General features: G+C 36.5%; 1 protein-coding gene across 5 annotated transcripts in view; it reads right to left on the reverse strand.

Annotated features, from left to right (window-relative positions):
- HYCC1 (hyccin PI4KA lipid kinase complex subunit 1) overlaps positions 1-17,032 on the reverse strand; it is a 136,815-nt gene that overhangs the window by 10,655 nt on the left and 109,128 nt on the right. For 3 of the 5 annotated variants that reach the window (XM_074379612.1, XM_074379611.1, XM_074379613.1), the window contains 4 exons: positions 11,152-11,235; positions 10,070-10,186; positions 6,634-6,721; positions 5,639-5,798 (listed from right to left, as the gene is read on the reverse strand). In XM_074379612.1, the coding sequence (XP_074235713.1) occupies positions 5,639-5,798; positions 6,634-6,721; positions 10,070-10,186; positions 11,152-11,235 (449 nt within the window). The remainder of the gene's footprint in view (positions 1-5,638; positions 5,799-6,633; positions 6,722-10,069; positions 10,187-11,151; positions 11,236-17,032) is intronic. The other 2 variants (XM_039472956.2, XM_039472957.2) reach the window with 1 other exon arrangement.

Below are 17,032 nucleotides of genomic sequence, written 5' to 3' on the forward strand. Positions count from 1 at the left end.
TGTTTTATGGCTGCCCTATTTACTAAAGGTGATAAGTTTAATAAAAGAACGATTTACTTATTCACAAAATTTACATATCTCTGTACTCAGATTACTTTGAGTCTAAAGGCATCTGGTATGATGTGGGGTGCTTACAGACTTATTTGTGAAAATAATAAAATAAGCTGAAGCTTTAAAAATATAATGTATTATTTGTCTGCATCATACAATTTTTGACATGAATTATGAAAAATATTTTAACTTAAACCCCAAAACAAAGTCAGACACATTCTTTTACAATTTATGAGATGTAGATATTTTAAATGCCATTAAATACCTGAAAAAATAGCTTTTAATAGTCATTTTACGTTTATAACGTATTCTGTTCAATGGAGAAAAATATATCTATATTCATTAAGCTATTCCTTGCAGTGTTATTTATAATAGCAAAACTCAGAAGCAAATTTCTTTACATATTAGAAAAAGGATTAAGCAAATGTTGGAGTATCAACTCAATGTGATATTATGTAGCCATTAAAATAACTGGATTTACTAGGAGAACTAGGGAAAATGTCTGACAATATTAACTAAACAAAAGCAAAATGCCAAAAACATTTAAATAGGGTACAACCATGAAAAAATACATACATATATATAGAAAAACTAAAATGAAAACTCTTTAAATACTGGAATTATAAGTAAATATCTCCTAACCTAGTTTACTATCATGTTGTCATACTGTTCTTCAATAACACAAGAAAAGAAAGAACAACTTGCTCACCCTATGTTATACATTTCTTTATCGTTCATTCACTTATTCATGCATTCAACTGAAATTTATTGAGCACCTATAACATGTCAGACATTGTTTTAGGTGCTGGGGATACAGCCAAAAAGATAGAGTCTGCCTTCACTATATAATATGGGAATATAGCTCACACTGTAATATCAGAACCAAGTAAACAACAGAATTTAAACAGCAGCAAATGCAATGAAAAAAATAAGAATAATGGGAAAGAGTAAACAGGGTAGTAGGGTATAAAAGTACTTAGATGGGTAGTCTGGGAAAATCTCTTTGAAGAGATGTCTGAGTTGAGATTTGAACGATGAAAAACTGCTAGCCACACAACAATCTGGAGTAAGGGAATTCAAGGTTTCACTATTCAAATTTCAGCTCAAATACTCCAAATAACTAGACAATGCCCCTAAGGCAGCATGGCTTAGTATGTTGAAGGGTTAGAATGAAGGAGTCTAATGAACCAGGGTAAGAGTGGTCTTAAAGTGAGGTCAAAGCAGTAGTCAAGAGGTCGTATCACCAGGGTTGCATATGCCATAGTATGGAATCTGGATTTTATTGTGATTACACTGATTACAGTGGACAGCCATTGACAGCTACATAGAAAAGTTGTTTGCATACTTTCATACTTTACCAGCCTTTTTTTATCAATAGAAGTCACATTCGCGTAACACAAAATACTGAGTACAAAGTGTCCCGAATCAGAAAGAACAGCACTGTGGCAATGCTCAGCCTGGGCCAGTATTTACAAGGCAGATTAGAGGTAAGTGAAGCTGTCATAGAAACACAGAATGGAACCCTACAGTTAAAGGGCTGCACTCTGATCCAAGACAAAAACAAAGACTGAGATGTCAAAATGTGAGCCCTAAAGCAATAAGTAGACTTTCTAGTTAAGAAAAGAGCAGCCTGCGGCATACAGAAAAAGTCTAGAACCGGAAGACTTATTTAGAACACCAGTTAGGAGCTATTAACAGCTTCCATAAGTGAAAAAGTCAGATCTTTAGCTTTAGTTGTATATACGGTAAATAACAGAATTCTCTTTATTGAGATGAATTCAATTACTCTCAGTAACTCCTTTTGTCATCTTTATTAAGTCTCAAGTTTAAAAAAAAAAATCCAATAGAGAATTCCAACATAAGGCTGCTGTGGGATCAGATGAATCCTTTATGATTATTACAGATCCTCATAACCACACAGCACAGACCAAAAACAGGTCAGCAACACCTATTACAAAATTACCTATAAAAGTTTATTTCTTCCTTTAGAAAGAAATAATGTGTGCAATGTGCAGCAAATGCTCATAAAAAGGTGGAGAAAGGAGGAGTGCTCAATAATCAGTAAAATAATTTCCTTAACTACAGCAAGAATTATGTAAGGCCCCCTAAGTAAAAACAGAATACAATAATTTATGAACAAGTTTTTTTTTGCCTCATAAGACCATTAATTTTGTTGCTGGATGGAAAGTTTTTAAACTTCATTGTACCTGGAAATAAAATGAGATTTTTTGTTTGCCTCATAAATTGTCTAAGTCAGGATTCTGTACACAGTCTTTCCACTTTCAAACTTAATGTCCGCATGTGTCAAACATATCAATGTATTTTAGCTGTTTGGTTAATATGTCTTTTTTCATTGAGTTATCTAATATTTCCTAATATTTTATTTTGTCCTCCATGGAAGTTCCATATTGAAATGCCAGTTAAAATTCACAACATTTTTAGTAAGAAAGAAATGCTTATTTTTATCCAAATGTTTTATCTTCTATATTGGGAAAAAAAAATTGTTCCTCAAATAGCATTTTAGAATATAAAAGTACTAGAGCTTCTCAAAATGACACTAAAAGCATTCACATTTTTAAAAATAAAATTGCCAGATAATTTTTTGTTTTCTAAGTTTCCTTAATAAGTATACAAAACCTTTAAAATAAAAATACAACCTCCCCATCCTGGGTTCAAGCGATTCTCCTGCCTCAGCCTCCAAAGTAGCTGGGACTACAGGCGCCCGCCACCATGCCTGGCTAATTTTTGTATTTTTAGTAGACATGGGGTTTTGCCATGTTGGCCAGGCTGGGTCTCAAACTCCTGACCACAGGTGATCTGCCCACCTTGGCCTCCCAAAGTGCTGGGATTATAGATGTGAGCCACCATACCCAGCCCAAAAAAGAATATTTCTTAAAGTTCATGGTTCTTGTCCCTTCTCCTTTCCCAACCCACATCACCACTGGCTTAGGGTGGAATATTCCTTGTTTCTACTGTATGATAGATACAGTTGAGGGTTTGGGAAGAAATTCTTCCTACTGCAAGAGTTGGTGTGGTGAGGGAACCATAGGGATATGAGTGGGTGGAATGGGAAACACATTTAGAGTTCCACTAAATATAGAAACTCTAAATGTGTTTTCACATAGCTATAAACTGGACTTACTCTATAGTCCTGTGTTTCAGAAACATTATGAGATAAAAAGGTTGTGGCTCACCCTGGAACCTATAAGCCCTTTAACATTGTTTCTAAAGAAATGTATAAACATACTTTGTTACGATTTATATATAAATATTTAAAACATAATTTATATATAAACAAAATTAAATTTAAAAATCTATTTATAATTTGAGAATTGTCTCTATGTCTAAGAACTACAGCAAAGATATCTACTTTCCCCACAGGAAGCCAGTGCCTGTTAGAAAGCCTAGAATGATAATGTGTTCCAAGTAGGAAGCAGGACCATGAAGCTGGAAAATAGAAGCCTTTTAAATTCAGCCAAACATAGTAACTTTAAATACTGCTCTAGAAGGGAAAGCCAAGACTACCCTAAAAAGGGAGAATGCAACCTACCTGTAGAGGCAAATAAGAAGGGCCTTAGACAGTAGTATTTTAGAGCCCACTGGATAAAGGGAATTCACACTAAAGAAGAGTGATGAACAAAGCTAAGCTGTATTCTGCTTCTATTCCATGCACGGGACTTGCTTTTTAGAGTTCATTCTCTTCTATATTCTCATCTGTGACTTTATTATTGTTACAATAAGCAGGAGTTTCCCAAGTATTAGAATTGTGAAGGGGGGCAGGTGATAAGAATGCTGCTTTAATGAGGGAACAATCCTAAGACAGAGTGCTAATCCCTCAAGTGGCAGCCAAAATGGAATCTAGAAGATACAGAAGAATCTGCTAGATACAATACATTCAAGCAGTATTATCTCTTGCTTTGTAATTTTTTCCTACGAAATATTTCTAGGAAATGGATTCCATCTTATTGCAGGGTACAGATCTCCTTGTTTACATGCATGACCGGACCTGTACACATATTCTCTCTCACACAAACATGCACAAATACAAGGGAGCATCAATATTTCACATTTTTAACTGCAAGACCTACATTTTCCCCCATTAATTCCCAGTATGTCTACCTAAATAGCAAGAAGGAAAGAGGAAAAGAAATTAAAATTCATTCTTGTGCTTCCTGTAGCAGAGTTTGGGGGCAGTTATGGCCACAGTGATCACTATGATCTGCTTCATTGCCTCTGTGCCAGTTTTCACACATTAATGCCAAAACAGAAAAAACAATCTCAGGGTAAACCATATCTAATTAAATTACTTTCTACCTGTAATCTAGCCCCATTCAGTAGCATAATCTTCACGGAAGAAGCTGAAGTATGTTTAGATTGTACGTTTTAAATGGTAGCATAATTTGTCTTGCTATTGGCAAACATCACCACCTCTTTTATACCTTCCTATGGAACTTTCAAGAATTGTCACAATTTAAAAATAAAAAGACCAAAAATGATCACTAGGTAAGATGGATAATCATTATTCTTTTTTGACATACAATCCCCTAGATTCTCTGAGTGAAAACTATGGCAACTGTTCTCATCATCAACTTTCTAGTTTACCATAAATAGCTCATTCTTCTCCTTTCCCATTTTCTCTATAGAAACCACAACACAACCGGAACTAAATATGCCAAAAGGAACTACTATTTCCATCTCAGTTTACAGAAAGAAGAAAACAGAGAATGGATTTTGTTTTACCTCTAATATACAAGTTTGCTTGGGGTAAAGAAGTGGCTTTTTGCTTCCCACCATGGTTAACCTTCTGAGGAAGGTGACAGTAATTCCCTTCTTAGACTGGTTGTTGACACTACAATAACTTCTAGATAGGAGGGAAGTTGTAAAAAGAATATGAAATTAAATAAAGACCACAAAAAGAAATTAAAGAATAATAAATTGAAAGAGAAGGGAGGGAAATGGGAAAGCATTGAAAAAGCCATAGAGAATGAAATTGACCTCCAGTAAAATTTTAAAATAATAAAATGAAGCAGACAAAAAGGGATACATACACACACACACACACACACACACACACACACACACACACACAATCTTGAAAGAAAATTAACTTCAAGAAAATAAAAATAACTAGTGTTGCATCAATACTATGGCATTCTTTACCAAGAAGTCCAGACAAAATGTTTCAAAGTCCCTGTTAGTTGTTCTACTTCAATATGTAAATTTACTTGCTTAAGAGGTAATTGAGAAATCAGAAACATTAAGTAAGGAACATTTGCAAATACTTTTGAATACAAACCAAAAATGTATGAATAATTTAAAAATGCATTTTCCTTATTCTCCTACTGAAAAACAACTTAAAAATGAATATAATTTTAAAATAAATTTTCATTCATATGTGTAACATAAGGGGCTTCATTTTTCTTACTGCCTGTTCCTCCTGGATAATAAATTAGGAGTTAAGGGCAACTCCACAACTCTTTCTTACAGACCACTATTTACTAAAGTTAGATGTTACAGCAACATAAGTACAGTGAAAAATGTAAGAGAATCAACAATGCTCTAACTTGAAGAGTTACATATTTCTTACCGTGTCTTTTCCACCTATGACCTCTTATTGACATGCTGGTTACTGCATTTCTTGATATTCTAGAGGAAGTTGGTGTGATTTCAACTTGAATACACCTCGTACCTTCCTTGTTAGATTTCATGGGACCATGAGGCAATGAAGCCTTTATTGCATTAGCAACCTAAGAAGAAAAAATATAGTTTAAGATCAACATTAGCAGATGTATTACCTTACCCTTAGATAAAACATGACACTAACTGTTAATGGGTTTGTACAAAGATGCTCTCCCCAAGTATTTTATAAGATGATCCATAAATCATCTAAGATAAGAATAGGAGCTCAAAGGGAAATTCATGGTTAAAAAATATGTAAATGATAAAGTTAAAAATTTCAAAACAGGGCCGGGCGTGGTGGCTCAAGCCCGTAATTCCAGCACTTTGGGAGGCCGAGGCAGATGGATCACGAGGTCAAGAGATCAAGACCATCCTGGTCAACATGGTGAAACCCCGTCTCTACTAAAAATACAAAAAAAGTTAGCTGGGCATGGTGGCGCGTGCCTGTAATCCCAGCTACTCAGGAGGCTGAGGCAGGAGAATTGCCTGAACCCAGGAGGCGGAAGTTGCGGTGAGCCGAGATCGCGCCATTGCACTCCAGCCTGGGTAACAAGAGCGAAACTCCGTCTCAAAAAAAAAAAAAAAAAAGAAAGAAAGAAAGAAAAAAAAAATTTTCAAAACATTCAATTAGATTTCCAAAGGCCTAATGTTAATAAATGCAGCTAAAGTATATTAAGGAGAACAATTCTTATAAGTTAAAAAGACTGTCAGGTGTCTAGGAAATAAGTCTAATAAAAATTTTTATTTGTTACTAAGTTACAAAACTTCCATGTATAACAAAAGCATAAATACACCGAGTATTAATGACATAATAATGAACTATGAATGGCTATCTCTTAATTTATAGCTCCAAATTGAGAAATCTTAAATTATAAAATTTACATAAGTAAGTCAGGCACCTACCAGCAATGGCTCTGGATATAATTCTAGCTGGGCTCTGTATATAATATCATCCAGTGCTTTTTGAGCTAGATCCCATTCTCCATTATAACTATAAAATTAGATGAATTAAATGAAGCAATTATAATTATTTATAACTGAACAAAATACAACGAGAAACTATCTTTACTGAAGAAAATAAAAAATCCTATTAGCACATTGCTTAACATTCTATTCCTTTAAAAAATATATTTTTAAATCTTTGAATTCCTTTCAGTTGCATCGAAATGCATATTAATAGCAAAGAAAATTTTATAGATGTACATTTCTTCACTAAAGAACATGATTATTTATAGAACAGGAATAAAAAAAGTTAAGGTATTTTCAAAGCATTTTATACTTTCAAAGCAAATCAGAAAATAATAAATTATATACCTTAGAATAACATTCAGAACATTTTATGGTCAAATTACTCTGTAACTCCCACAGTTTTTAATGAGAATCTACAAGTAATGTGGTTTGCAGTATACTGAATAGTTGTTTCTTTGCATTTTGATAGTCACTTAGAAGTATATTTGCTACGTTACAAATAGCAGAGCAACATGAGGGAAAAAGCGTGTGTGCGTGTGTGTCTATGCACATGTCAATGTGTGCGTATGTGCATAATTTTCAAAGATGTGCCAAACCCTTCCTAAAAATCAGCTAAATTACAAAAATGAACAGAGATATAATGGCTTGGTCAACTGCCAACAAAATAAAGAGGTATAAATTACATCAAGAGTGCAAATGAGGACTAAAAACTGCCAAGAACATTGCTCCCACCATAAAAACAAGATACAGCCAAGGAATCTTCAAAATTATAGATTCTTATGAATCCATCAAAAAGCCAAGGTGACAAGGGCATCTAAGTAGCCAGAACCTTAAGGGTAGACAGGTGCCTCTAAGGAGAGATGGGCCACAATACAAGCAGGTAAGAAACATTTAGCTAACTTTCTTAAACTCCTAAAAGCCAAAATGCGTACCTCATGGGCTAGCATGAGAGTACAGAATCTCTAAAAGCACAACCAAGTGGGAGCTTGTATCCACCACAGGCTCTTCTCCATAAACCTTCTTTAGGCACTCACAAGAACTACTAGAAACAGGGCAGGTCACAGAAAACTGCCCTTGATGGTACAGGCCTGAAGGAAAAGAGTGACCACTCCTGTAAGAAAAGTACAAAGACCCAGCCCTATGCCTTTATCATATGGAACAAGAGTTTTAAAGCCTTTGGGGAAAAGAGCAGCAAACCCTCTCACCCCCAGGGCACAAGTAAAGACCAATTTGGCTCTGGAGGTAAGAAAAAGAAAAAACAAAAGCAAAAAAACCTCTCATTCTATGCTGAGATCAGTAGAGGTGTCATCACTGAAGAAGGGGCAGGACCACTGAGAAACTCCCATCCCTGAGATCCGGGGACATGGGATCAGTCTAAAACTGAGGCTGGACCAGGACAACAGAGAACACTATCTCCCGCACTTCCCCTCAACCGGGACCACCACCAGGCTAGTGCACACCCAGAACCAGTCAACAGCACTCTGCTGCTGAAGGAGGGGGCAAGAACATGGAGAGAAACCTACCTGCAGTGAAAGCATATAAAGAAGGCAGAAAACTAAAGATGAAGCAGGAATATTAAGGAAAACCCTCCAGCAATCCAGCTCTCTACCTAAGTACCAGGTAGCACTAGAGGAATTTGAAGTAGATGGTGCCCTGAGGGTAACCATAACAACAAACCCAATCCTAGCTCACTTCTGCTTACAATAACTCCACTAGCAGCCTAGAAGAGTCATGCCCATTTTCTGTCATAAATATTATTTACCTCAGTCTCTACTGTCCTACCTCTGAACACAATCATGAACACTCAAAAATTACAAGGCACATAAAAAGCAAAACAAACAAGACCAACACTGTCAAGAGATAAAGCAAGCAACAGAACTGAATTCATAGATGACCTAAATGTTGAAGTTAATTGGGAAATTAAAATAACTATGGCCGGGCGCAGTGGCTCAAGCCTGTAATCCTAGCACTTTGGAAGGCCGAGGCGGGTGGATCACGAGGTCAAGAGATTGAGACCATCCTGGTCAACATGGTGAAATCCCATCTCTACTAAAAATACAAAAAATTAGCTGGGCGTGGTAGTGCGTGCCTGTAATTCCAGGTATTTAGGAGGCTGAGGCAGGAGAATTGCCTGAGCCCAAGAGGCGGAGGTTGCGGTGAGGCGAGATCGTGCCATTGCACTCCAGCCTGGGTAACAAGAGCGAAACTCCATCTCAAAAAAAAAACAAAAAACAAAAAACAAAAAAAAACTATGACTAATATACTAAAGGGTCTAGTGGAAAAGATGGACAACATGCATGAACAGATGGAGATTTCTGCAGAGAGACTACAAGAGTCTAATGAAACGGTTAGAAATAAAACACAGTAACAGATGAAGAATGTCTTCAATGGACTCATTTCTAGACTTAACCTAGTCAAGGAAAAAAATCAGTAAACATGAAGATACATCCAACAGAAATTACTCAAACTAAACACAAAGAAAAAGAATAAAGTAGATGAGAGCATCCGAGATCTGTGGGATAATGTTAATGGTCTAACACAGGGTTCAGAAAATTTTTTCTTAAAGGGCCAGACAACAAGTATTTTAGGCTTGTGGGCCATACAGTCTCTACCACAACTATTCAGTTCTGCCATTGCAACAGAAAAACAGTCATAGACTATACATAAACAAATAGGTATGACTGTACTGCAAAAAACTTGACAAAAACAGGCATCAGGCCAGATTTGGCCCACAGACCATAAATTCTGCCTTCAGGAAGTTTATACTCTACTAGAGAAAATTATAAGTATTAAGTGAATATAATGCAAAGTACAATGAGATAGGTATAATAAGAGAATTATAAAGTAAAAGATAGGGCTCAAAGATAAATACCAATACCTAAGACTAAAACTTAGCACCAATATTAGAAATTAATAGAAAGCTAATACAAACTATTTGTAATCAAAGAGACTCTGAAATGTTTTTTAAGAGCTAGTTTCTGGCAATGGAAAAAAGATTTATAGAGGAAAAAAAAACTATTTGGAAATTACAGCAAAAGAAAAAGGTAATGAAGAAAGGGACAATGAATATATTTAAGTGTTACTAATTTTCATTCTGTCCTTGAATTTAAGAAAGATGATAAAGTGTTTTAATTGGTTAAAAATTCTTCAGAATTTTAAAAGGTATGTTTTAAACTAAACATATCTTTTAGATAAAATGATTTTAGATACGTTTTAAGGTATTAAAACTATTATCAAGATCTTCATATTCTTTCACAGAAAGTATGCAAATCACTTATATATTGACATTATAATACAGTGACAATAGATTAACAAACTATAATTTTCCAAAGAAATTAAAGGTTTGCTTTGTATATGGTAAGATACTTACAAGGCAAAATAAATCCCTGTTAACATTTGTACCATGAATCCTGACGAAACTGGTATCCTACTACTTATACCTTTGTATTTTCTTACATGTTGTCGAGGATATCCACAAACACAGATTCTAAAAAAAACAAATGTATTTGTAAAACTGGTAAAAATTTAGGTAACTTATTTTAACATTTATAAGCCAACAATGCACTAGGTACACTTTCATAACAAACACTAGTATCTATAAAACAAAGAATCTTTCCAAACATAACATTTGTCTGTAACATATTCCTGAGTAAGTTATGCCAGGAAAAAAAATGTATAAGCCTGGAGGTATGTTGATATCTACATTAAGTGAATCAGATTCACTTACTAGTTAGTTCACTAATTTTGGTCAATTATCAGTAATTTTTGGGAACTGCTAAACCTATTACATGAAACTTGGCACTGGCTGGGCCTAGGAGGTAGAGGTTGCAGTGAGCCAAGATTGCGCCACTGCACTTCAGCCTGGGTGACAGAGTGAGACTCCATCTCAAAAAAAAAAAAAAAAAAAAAAAAAAAAAGAAAGAAAGAAACTTGGCATTATTTGTCATAAATAGATGTGTGATATGATCCTCAATTCCTGACAAAGTTCTTGACACAAACTGCAGGATCCAAAAAAATTCTATAAATTAGACTCAAACTTCATATAATATACCATAATAAACTTCAGATAGATTATATTTGTTAATGTTTAAAAACCAAACATAGGCAAATAGTTACATACTCTTTGCATGCTGTCTAAACATGACAACAAAGGTAGAACCCTAAAGAAAGATCAATAGATTTTACTTTTTTTTTTTTTTCAAGAAACTACCATAAACAAAATGACATGTAAAGAAATATTTACTCTATGGCACATGTATACCTATGTAATAACCTGCAAGTTCAGCACATGTATCCCAGAACCTAAAGTAAAATAAAAATTTTTTAAAAGGACATGAAAACTAAAAAAAAAGAAAAGAAAAAGAAAGAAATATTTATTTATTATTAGTTTTTTAGAGTCAAGGTCTTGCTCTGTTGCCTAGGCTGGAGTACAATGGCATGTTCATGACTCACTGCAGCCTTGAACTCCTGGATGCCAGCAATCCTCCCATCTCAGCCTCCTGAGTACAAGTGCACGTCACCACTCCTAGCTGTTTTCTAAAAAAAAAAATTTTTGAGATGGGGGTCTTGCTATGTTGTCCAGGCTTGTCTTGAACTCCCAATCTCAAATGATCCTCCCACCTCAGCCTCTCAGTTGCTGGGATTATAGGCATGAGGTATCACACTCAGTTCCAGAAATACTTAATAGTGAGGAATATTTAAGAAATACCAGGGCCGGGCGTGGTGGCTCAAGCCTGTAATCCCAGCACTTTGGGAGGCCGAGGCGGGTGGATCACGAGGTTGAGAGATCGAGACCATCCTGGTCAACATGGTGAAACTCCGTCTCTACTAAAAATACAAAAAATTAGCTGGGCATGGTGGCACATGCCTGTAATCCCAGCTACTCAGGAGGCTGAGGCAGGAGAATTGCCTGACCCCAGGAGGCGGAGGTTGCGGTGAGCCGAGATCGTGCCATTGCACTCCAGCCTGGGTAACAAGAGCGAAACTCTGTCTCAAAAAAAAAAAAAAAAAAAAGAAATACTAAAGTTAGGGAGTATTTACTATAATAAAAAGGAAATAAGAGTCCAACATAGGAGACCAATTATATAAATCATTCAGAGAATACTTTAGAAATTAAACATAATGGCCGGGCGCGGTGGCTCAAGCCTGTAATCCCAGCACTTTGGGAGGCCAAGGCAGGTGGATCATGAGGTCAAGAGATGGAGACCATCCTGGTCAACATGGTGAAACCCCATCTCTACTAAAAATACAAAAAATTTGCTGGGCATGGTGGCATGTGCCTGTAATCCCAGCTACTCAGGAGGCTGAGGCAGGAGAACTGCCTGAACCCAGGAGGCAGAGGTTGCGGTGAGCCGAGATCGCACCATTGCACTCCAGCCTGCGTAACAAGAGCAAAACTCCATCTCAAAAAAAAAAAAAAAGAAATTAAACATAATGTGGCTGGGTGTGGTGGCTCATGCCTGTAATCCAAGCACTTTGGAGGCCAAGGTGGGTGGATCACCTGAGGTTAGGAGTTTAAGACCAGCCTGACCAACATGGTGAAACCTCGTCTTAAAAAAAAAAAAAAGAAATTAAACATAATATTTGAAAATCTATTTAAATGACAGAGAGAAAAACCGTACAAAACAAATGCAGCATAATCTCATTTTGCAATAAACAAATAGATGTACAGTATGTATCACTGCAAAAAGTAGATTCAAAAGTCATAGTTATCTCTGATCTGTAGGATTATAATTCAATTTTCTTCTTTATATTTACATGTATTTTTTTAACTTCCTGTGACGAACATGCACCGTTTTTTGTTTGTTTGTTTGTTTGTTTGTTTGTTTTTGAGACGGAGTTTCGCTCTTGTTACCCAGGCTGGAGTGCAATGGCGCGATCTCGGCTCACCGCAACCTCCGCCTCCTGGGTTCAAGCAATTCTCCTGCCTCAGCCTCCCTAGTAGCTGGGACTACAGGCGTGCGCCACCATGCCCAGCTAATTTTTTTTGTATTTTTAGTAGAGACGGGGTTTCACCGTGTTGACCAGGATGGTCTCGATCTCTTGACCTCGTGATCCACCCGCCTCGGCCTCCCAAAGTGCTGGGATTACAGGCTTGAGCCACCGCGCCCGACCTTGTTTTTGTTTTTTAAGACGGAGTTTTCCTCTTGTTGCCCAGGATGGAGTGCAGTGGTACAATCTTGGTTGACTGCAACCTCTGCCTCCCAGATTCAGGCAATTCTCCTGCCTCAGCTTCCCAGGTAACTGGGATTACAGGACCGCACCACCATGCCCAGTTGATTTTTTTGTATTTAGTGGAGGTGGGGTTTCACCATGTTGGTCAGTATGCAGTTTTTAAAATAAACAGTAAGATTCTATTTTTAATAATAAATTTACTAGAAAATAGATGCTTTCACATAATATTCTATGCTTGATATAATATGAGCTTTACTTAATATAGTACTAGCTAACAGACTGTAATTGCTTACTCACTCTTCCCCTATACTTCCTACCTAGAACTTAGTATTTCCTCTACTCAGTGAATCTAAGCCTTTACTTTAAAATGTCCCAGGATGCCACAGACCATTTCAAAAATATTCCCCAAGAATGTCATTAATTCAGAGCAACTTTAAAAAATAAACATAAATGCATTTGATATTAGAGGATCCCAGAACTTTTTAGAACGAAGAGTAATAAGTAAGCAGGGAAATAGAAAAATTAGCTACAAGTGAAATAAAACAAACTCAAGTTTTGTTTGAACTTACAAAAATGTATGCCTAAAGCAGAATAGAGACTCCTCTTACTCTTATTAACTAAAATAAAAAATTTTACTTTCTTATACTTTAAAATTTTATGACAGGGATGGTTGTAAATAGTATGGTTGTAAATAGTAAAGAACCAAAGGATAAAAGAAATTTTCAATTAATTCATTCTGTAAATACTTACTAAAGATTGATATCGTGTCAGACTCTAGAAATATAAATGATGAATGTAGCTCCCACAGGGACTCACAATCTGATCATGGAGACTGTATAATAAGGAAATATTTTCAAAGAACAAGTTCAAGAGATGGTAAAGGAGAGAGTGGCAAACTCAGATGGAAGAAGTGGAGGGTCAGAGAAGACTTCTCAGAAAAGATTCATTTTAATTGAATCTTGAAGAAAAATGATATTTTGCCAAGCGGAAAACACAGTAAAGTTCAAAGGCAGAGGTGGGATGAAACATCATGACATGGAGGAGAGTGGGGACATTTTAGCAGGATGGAGGGTTAGGACACTAGAAAATACTAGAGAAGCTCATCACATCATGGAACCAAATCATGAGCATCTTACAACCTGCTAGGTTTTACCAAGTAGACACTGGGAAGCAACTAAAAATTTTTTAGTTTTGTTTTAAGCAAGGAGTACCAAAATCAGATCGGTCTTCTGATAACATCGCTCTGGCTATACTGGTGGGTAAAAGGAGGAAGGGTAGGTTTGAAGTTGTATCTAGGAAGTATAAAGAGGGCGAGGCCAAGAAATAAGAAGAGTGGATAATTATTTTCACATTTAGTTTGAATAGTTTGCTACATGGTGGTGTCATTAACTAGTTAGAACAAATAAGAATACTGGAATATGCTGTTTCAAATATGTTGATTTTTAAGTATGTGGTATATTATCAATTTTGCCTGCCATGACACCATCCCTGTCTTCACTTAAAAGCACTGCCATCCTTCTTCCCTTTAGGAACTAGTCTTTCCCTATATAGTCATTCTTAGAATAAAAATAAACTTTTGAGATTGTTAATACAGCCTGAGTTACAAACCATACAATAATTAAAAGACCCACTCCATGATAGACCAGAACCAAAACTAGAAAAGAAAGGTTAATTATTATTATCAGATCTTCAGATGATCAGGCCAGTGAGTAGAAACTTGGCTGAAAAGGGGAAACAGGCCGGGCATGGTGGCTCACCCCTGTAATCCCAGCACTTTGGGAGGCTGAGGCAGGCAGACTGCCTGAGCTCAAGAGTTTGAGACCCACCTGGGCAACACGGTGAACCCGTCTCTACTAAAAATACAAACAATTAGCTGTACATGGTGGCATGTGCCTGTAGTCCCAGCTACTCAGGAGGTTGAGGCACAAGAACTGGTTGAGCCTGGGAAGCGGAGGTTACAGTGAGCAGAGATCATGCTGCTGTACTCCAGCCTGGGCAACAGAGCAAGACCCCATCTCAAAAAAAAAGGGTAAGGACAGAGAGAAGTGGAGACGAAAAGTCCAGGAGAATAGAAAAAGGGGAAGGGAGAAAAGAAAAAAAGGAAGAACTGCCTAAATAGTAGTGAGTGCTTTTCTGTCCTGCTTGTTCTGCTCTTTGAAATTAAGAGCTTAATAAAGGCTATATCTCCTGTATGTTTCTCAAGTGAAGATCATACACAAAAATTGTGCTCACATAGTTGGAGGAAAGATTATTTTAATTGGGTTGTGAAGGATGGATAATATTTAGATATTGGGAAGAAGAAGTTTCCAAATAAAATGACAAGCAATTGAAAATGTGCCATAGGTTCTTTCAGTCAGAGATGACATAATATCAGATATGTTCTAGAATTGTTGGTACAGTCATAGCAAACAGGTGAGAAAAAAAAGAAAGCAACGCCTTATGTGCATCCATAATGAATATGTGTACTCATTAATGGGATGCAATAATATGCCAGCTGTCATTTACTAAATGACAACAAAGTGGGTGATGCTGCATTAAGTACTTTATATTTATATAAATTGTGTTAGTCAGGAGCAAAATGGCTTAGTCATAACAAAGCTGCCCTTAAGTGACAGAAAACAAGCTGTTCAGGAGGTCAGAAAAATTGACCTAGAAGTGAGACAAGAGGCAGGGATTCATCATAGGTACACATAAACAAATACACTGATCAGGCACTCATAGCTATCCACATCCAAGTTCGTCAGATGACTCACTAGCTGAACAAAATCAGAGCCATCGCTTAGACAATGGGGGAGAATTCAACTTAATAGCTGAGCATAGTTTCATTCTAAATATTTATATTCCACATCAAAAAAGAAGTTAAGCCATTTGTCAAACAGCCTTGTATTAAGAGAGATTCCAACAGAAAGAAATCTTTTCCTCAGACTTGAAGGACTCTGCACTCCAGCCTGGGCAACAGAGCGAGACCCCATTTCAAAAAAAAAATAAGTGGGAGTGGGGGAGGCAGACATAAGTGGAGACAAAAAGTCCAGAATAGAAAAAGGGGAAGGGAGAAAAGAGAAAGTGCAAGAATTGCCTGAATAGTATTGTCCTGCTTGTTCTGTTCTTTGAAATTAAGAGCTTAATAAAGGCTGCATCTCCTGTCAAGTTTCTCAAGTGAAGATCACACACAAAACTTGTGCTCACATAGTTGGTGCAAAGATTATTTTAATTGGGTTGTGAAGGATGGACAATATTTGGATATTGACAAAAAGAAGATTCCAAATAAAATAACAAGCAACTGAAAACAGCCACGTATTATAAGAGGTGTCCAACAGAAATAAATCATTTTCTCAAACTTAGAGGACTCTGGTATATACCAGCAAAACTTATTTGTAGCATTGGTGACTATATTTCTTTCATAGTACCATTTTTGTTCAGTACTAGCAGACAATAAAAGCTTCTTGACTATAACTTATTCAGTTTAGCTCTTGCTTACTGTCAGATCTCTTCAAGTGGTTCACACACACTATGTAGGAAGAAAACAGGCTATCAAGCTGGCCATCAATCAGTCTGAATCAGGAAGGCAAAGCTTATAGCAACTGAACAGATTTTTGCTCAGTAGAATGGATTTGTGTGAGCATAGGTGGAGGATGGGAAGCGTTTATTGTTTTAATTATTTTCATAACTCATTATAATCAGAAGATTTTTAAAAGAATGAAACACATTTGTCACTGAATCTAGTTCATATATATCCCATGAATTTTTACTGGTTGTATTTGTGTATCCTTTCTCCTAAATGATCCAGTCAATCATTTTGGTATAATAATCAACCAAATTGAGCAGCAATCTAAAATAACTGTCACATGGCAAACAGGATTAGCTGTGCCATATAACAGTACGATCACTTTCATCTTCAGGAAGACCTGCGTTATCGCTAAGATCATCAAGGAGCTCTCGTACTTTATTTTTTTTTATTTTTATTTTTTGAGACGGAGTTTCGCTCTTGTTACCCAGGCTGGAGTGCAATGGCGCAATCTTGGCTCACCGCAACCTCTGCCTCCTGGGTTCAGGCAATTCCCCTGCCTCAGCCTCCTGAGTAGCTGGGATTACAGGCACGAGCCACCATGCCCAGCGAATTTTTTGTATTTTTAGTAGAGACGGGGTTTCACCATGTTGA

This window comes from Saimiri boliviensis, chromosome 10, assembly GCF_048565385.1.
Source record: "Saimiri boliviensis isolate mSaiBol1 chromosome 10, mSaiBol1.pri, whole genome shotgun sequence".
Lineage (NCBI taxonomy): Eukaryota > Metazoa > Chordata > Mammalia > Primates > Cebidae > Saimiri > Saimiri boliviensis.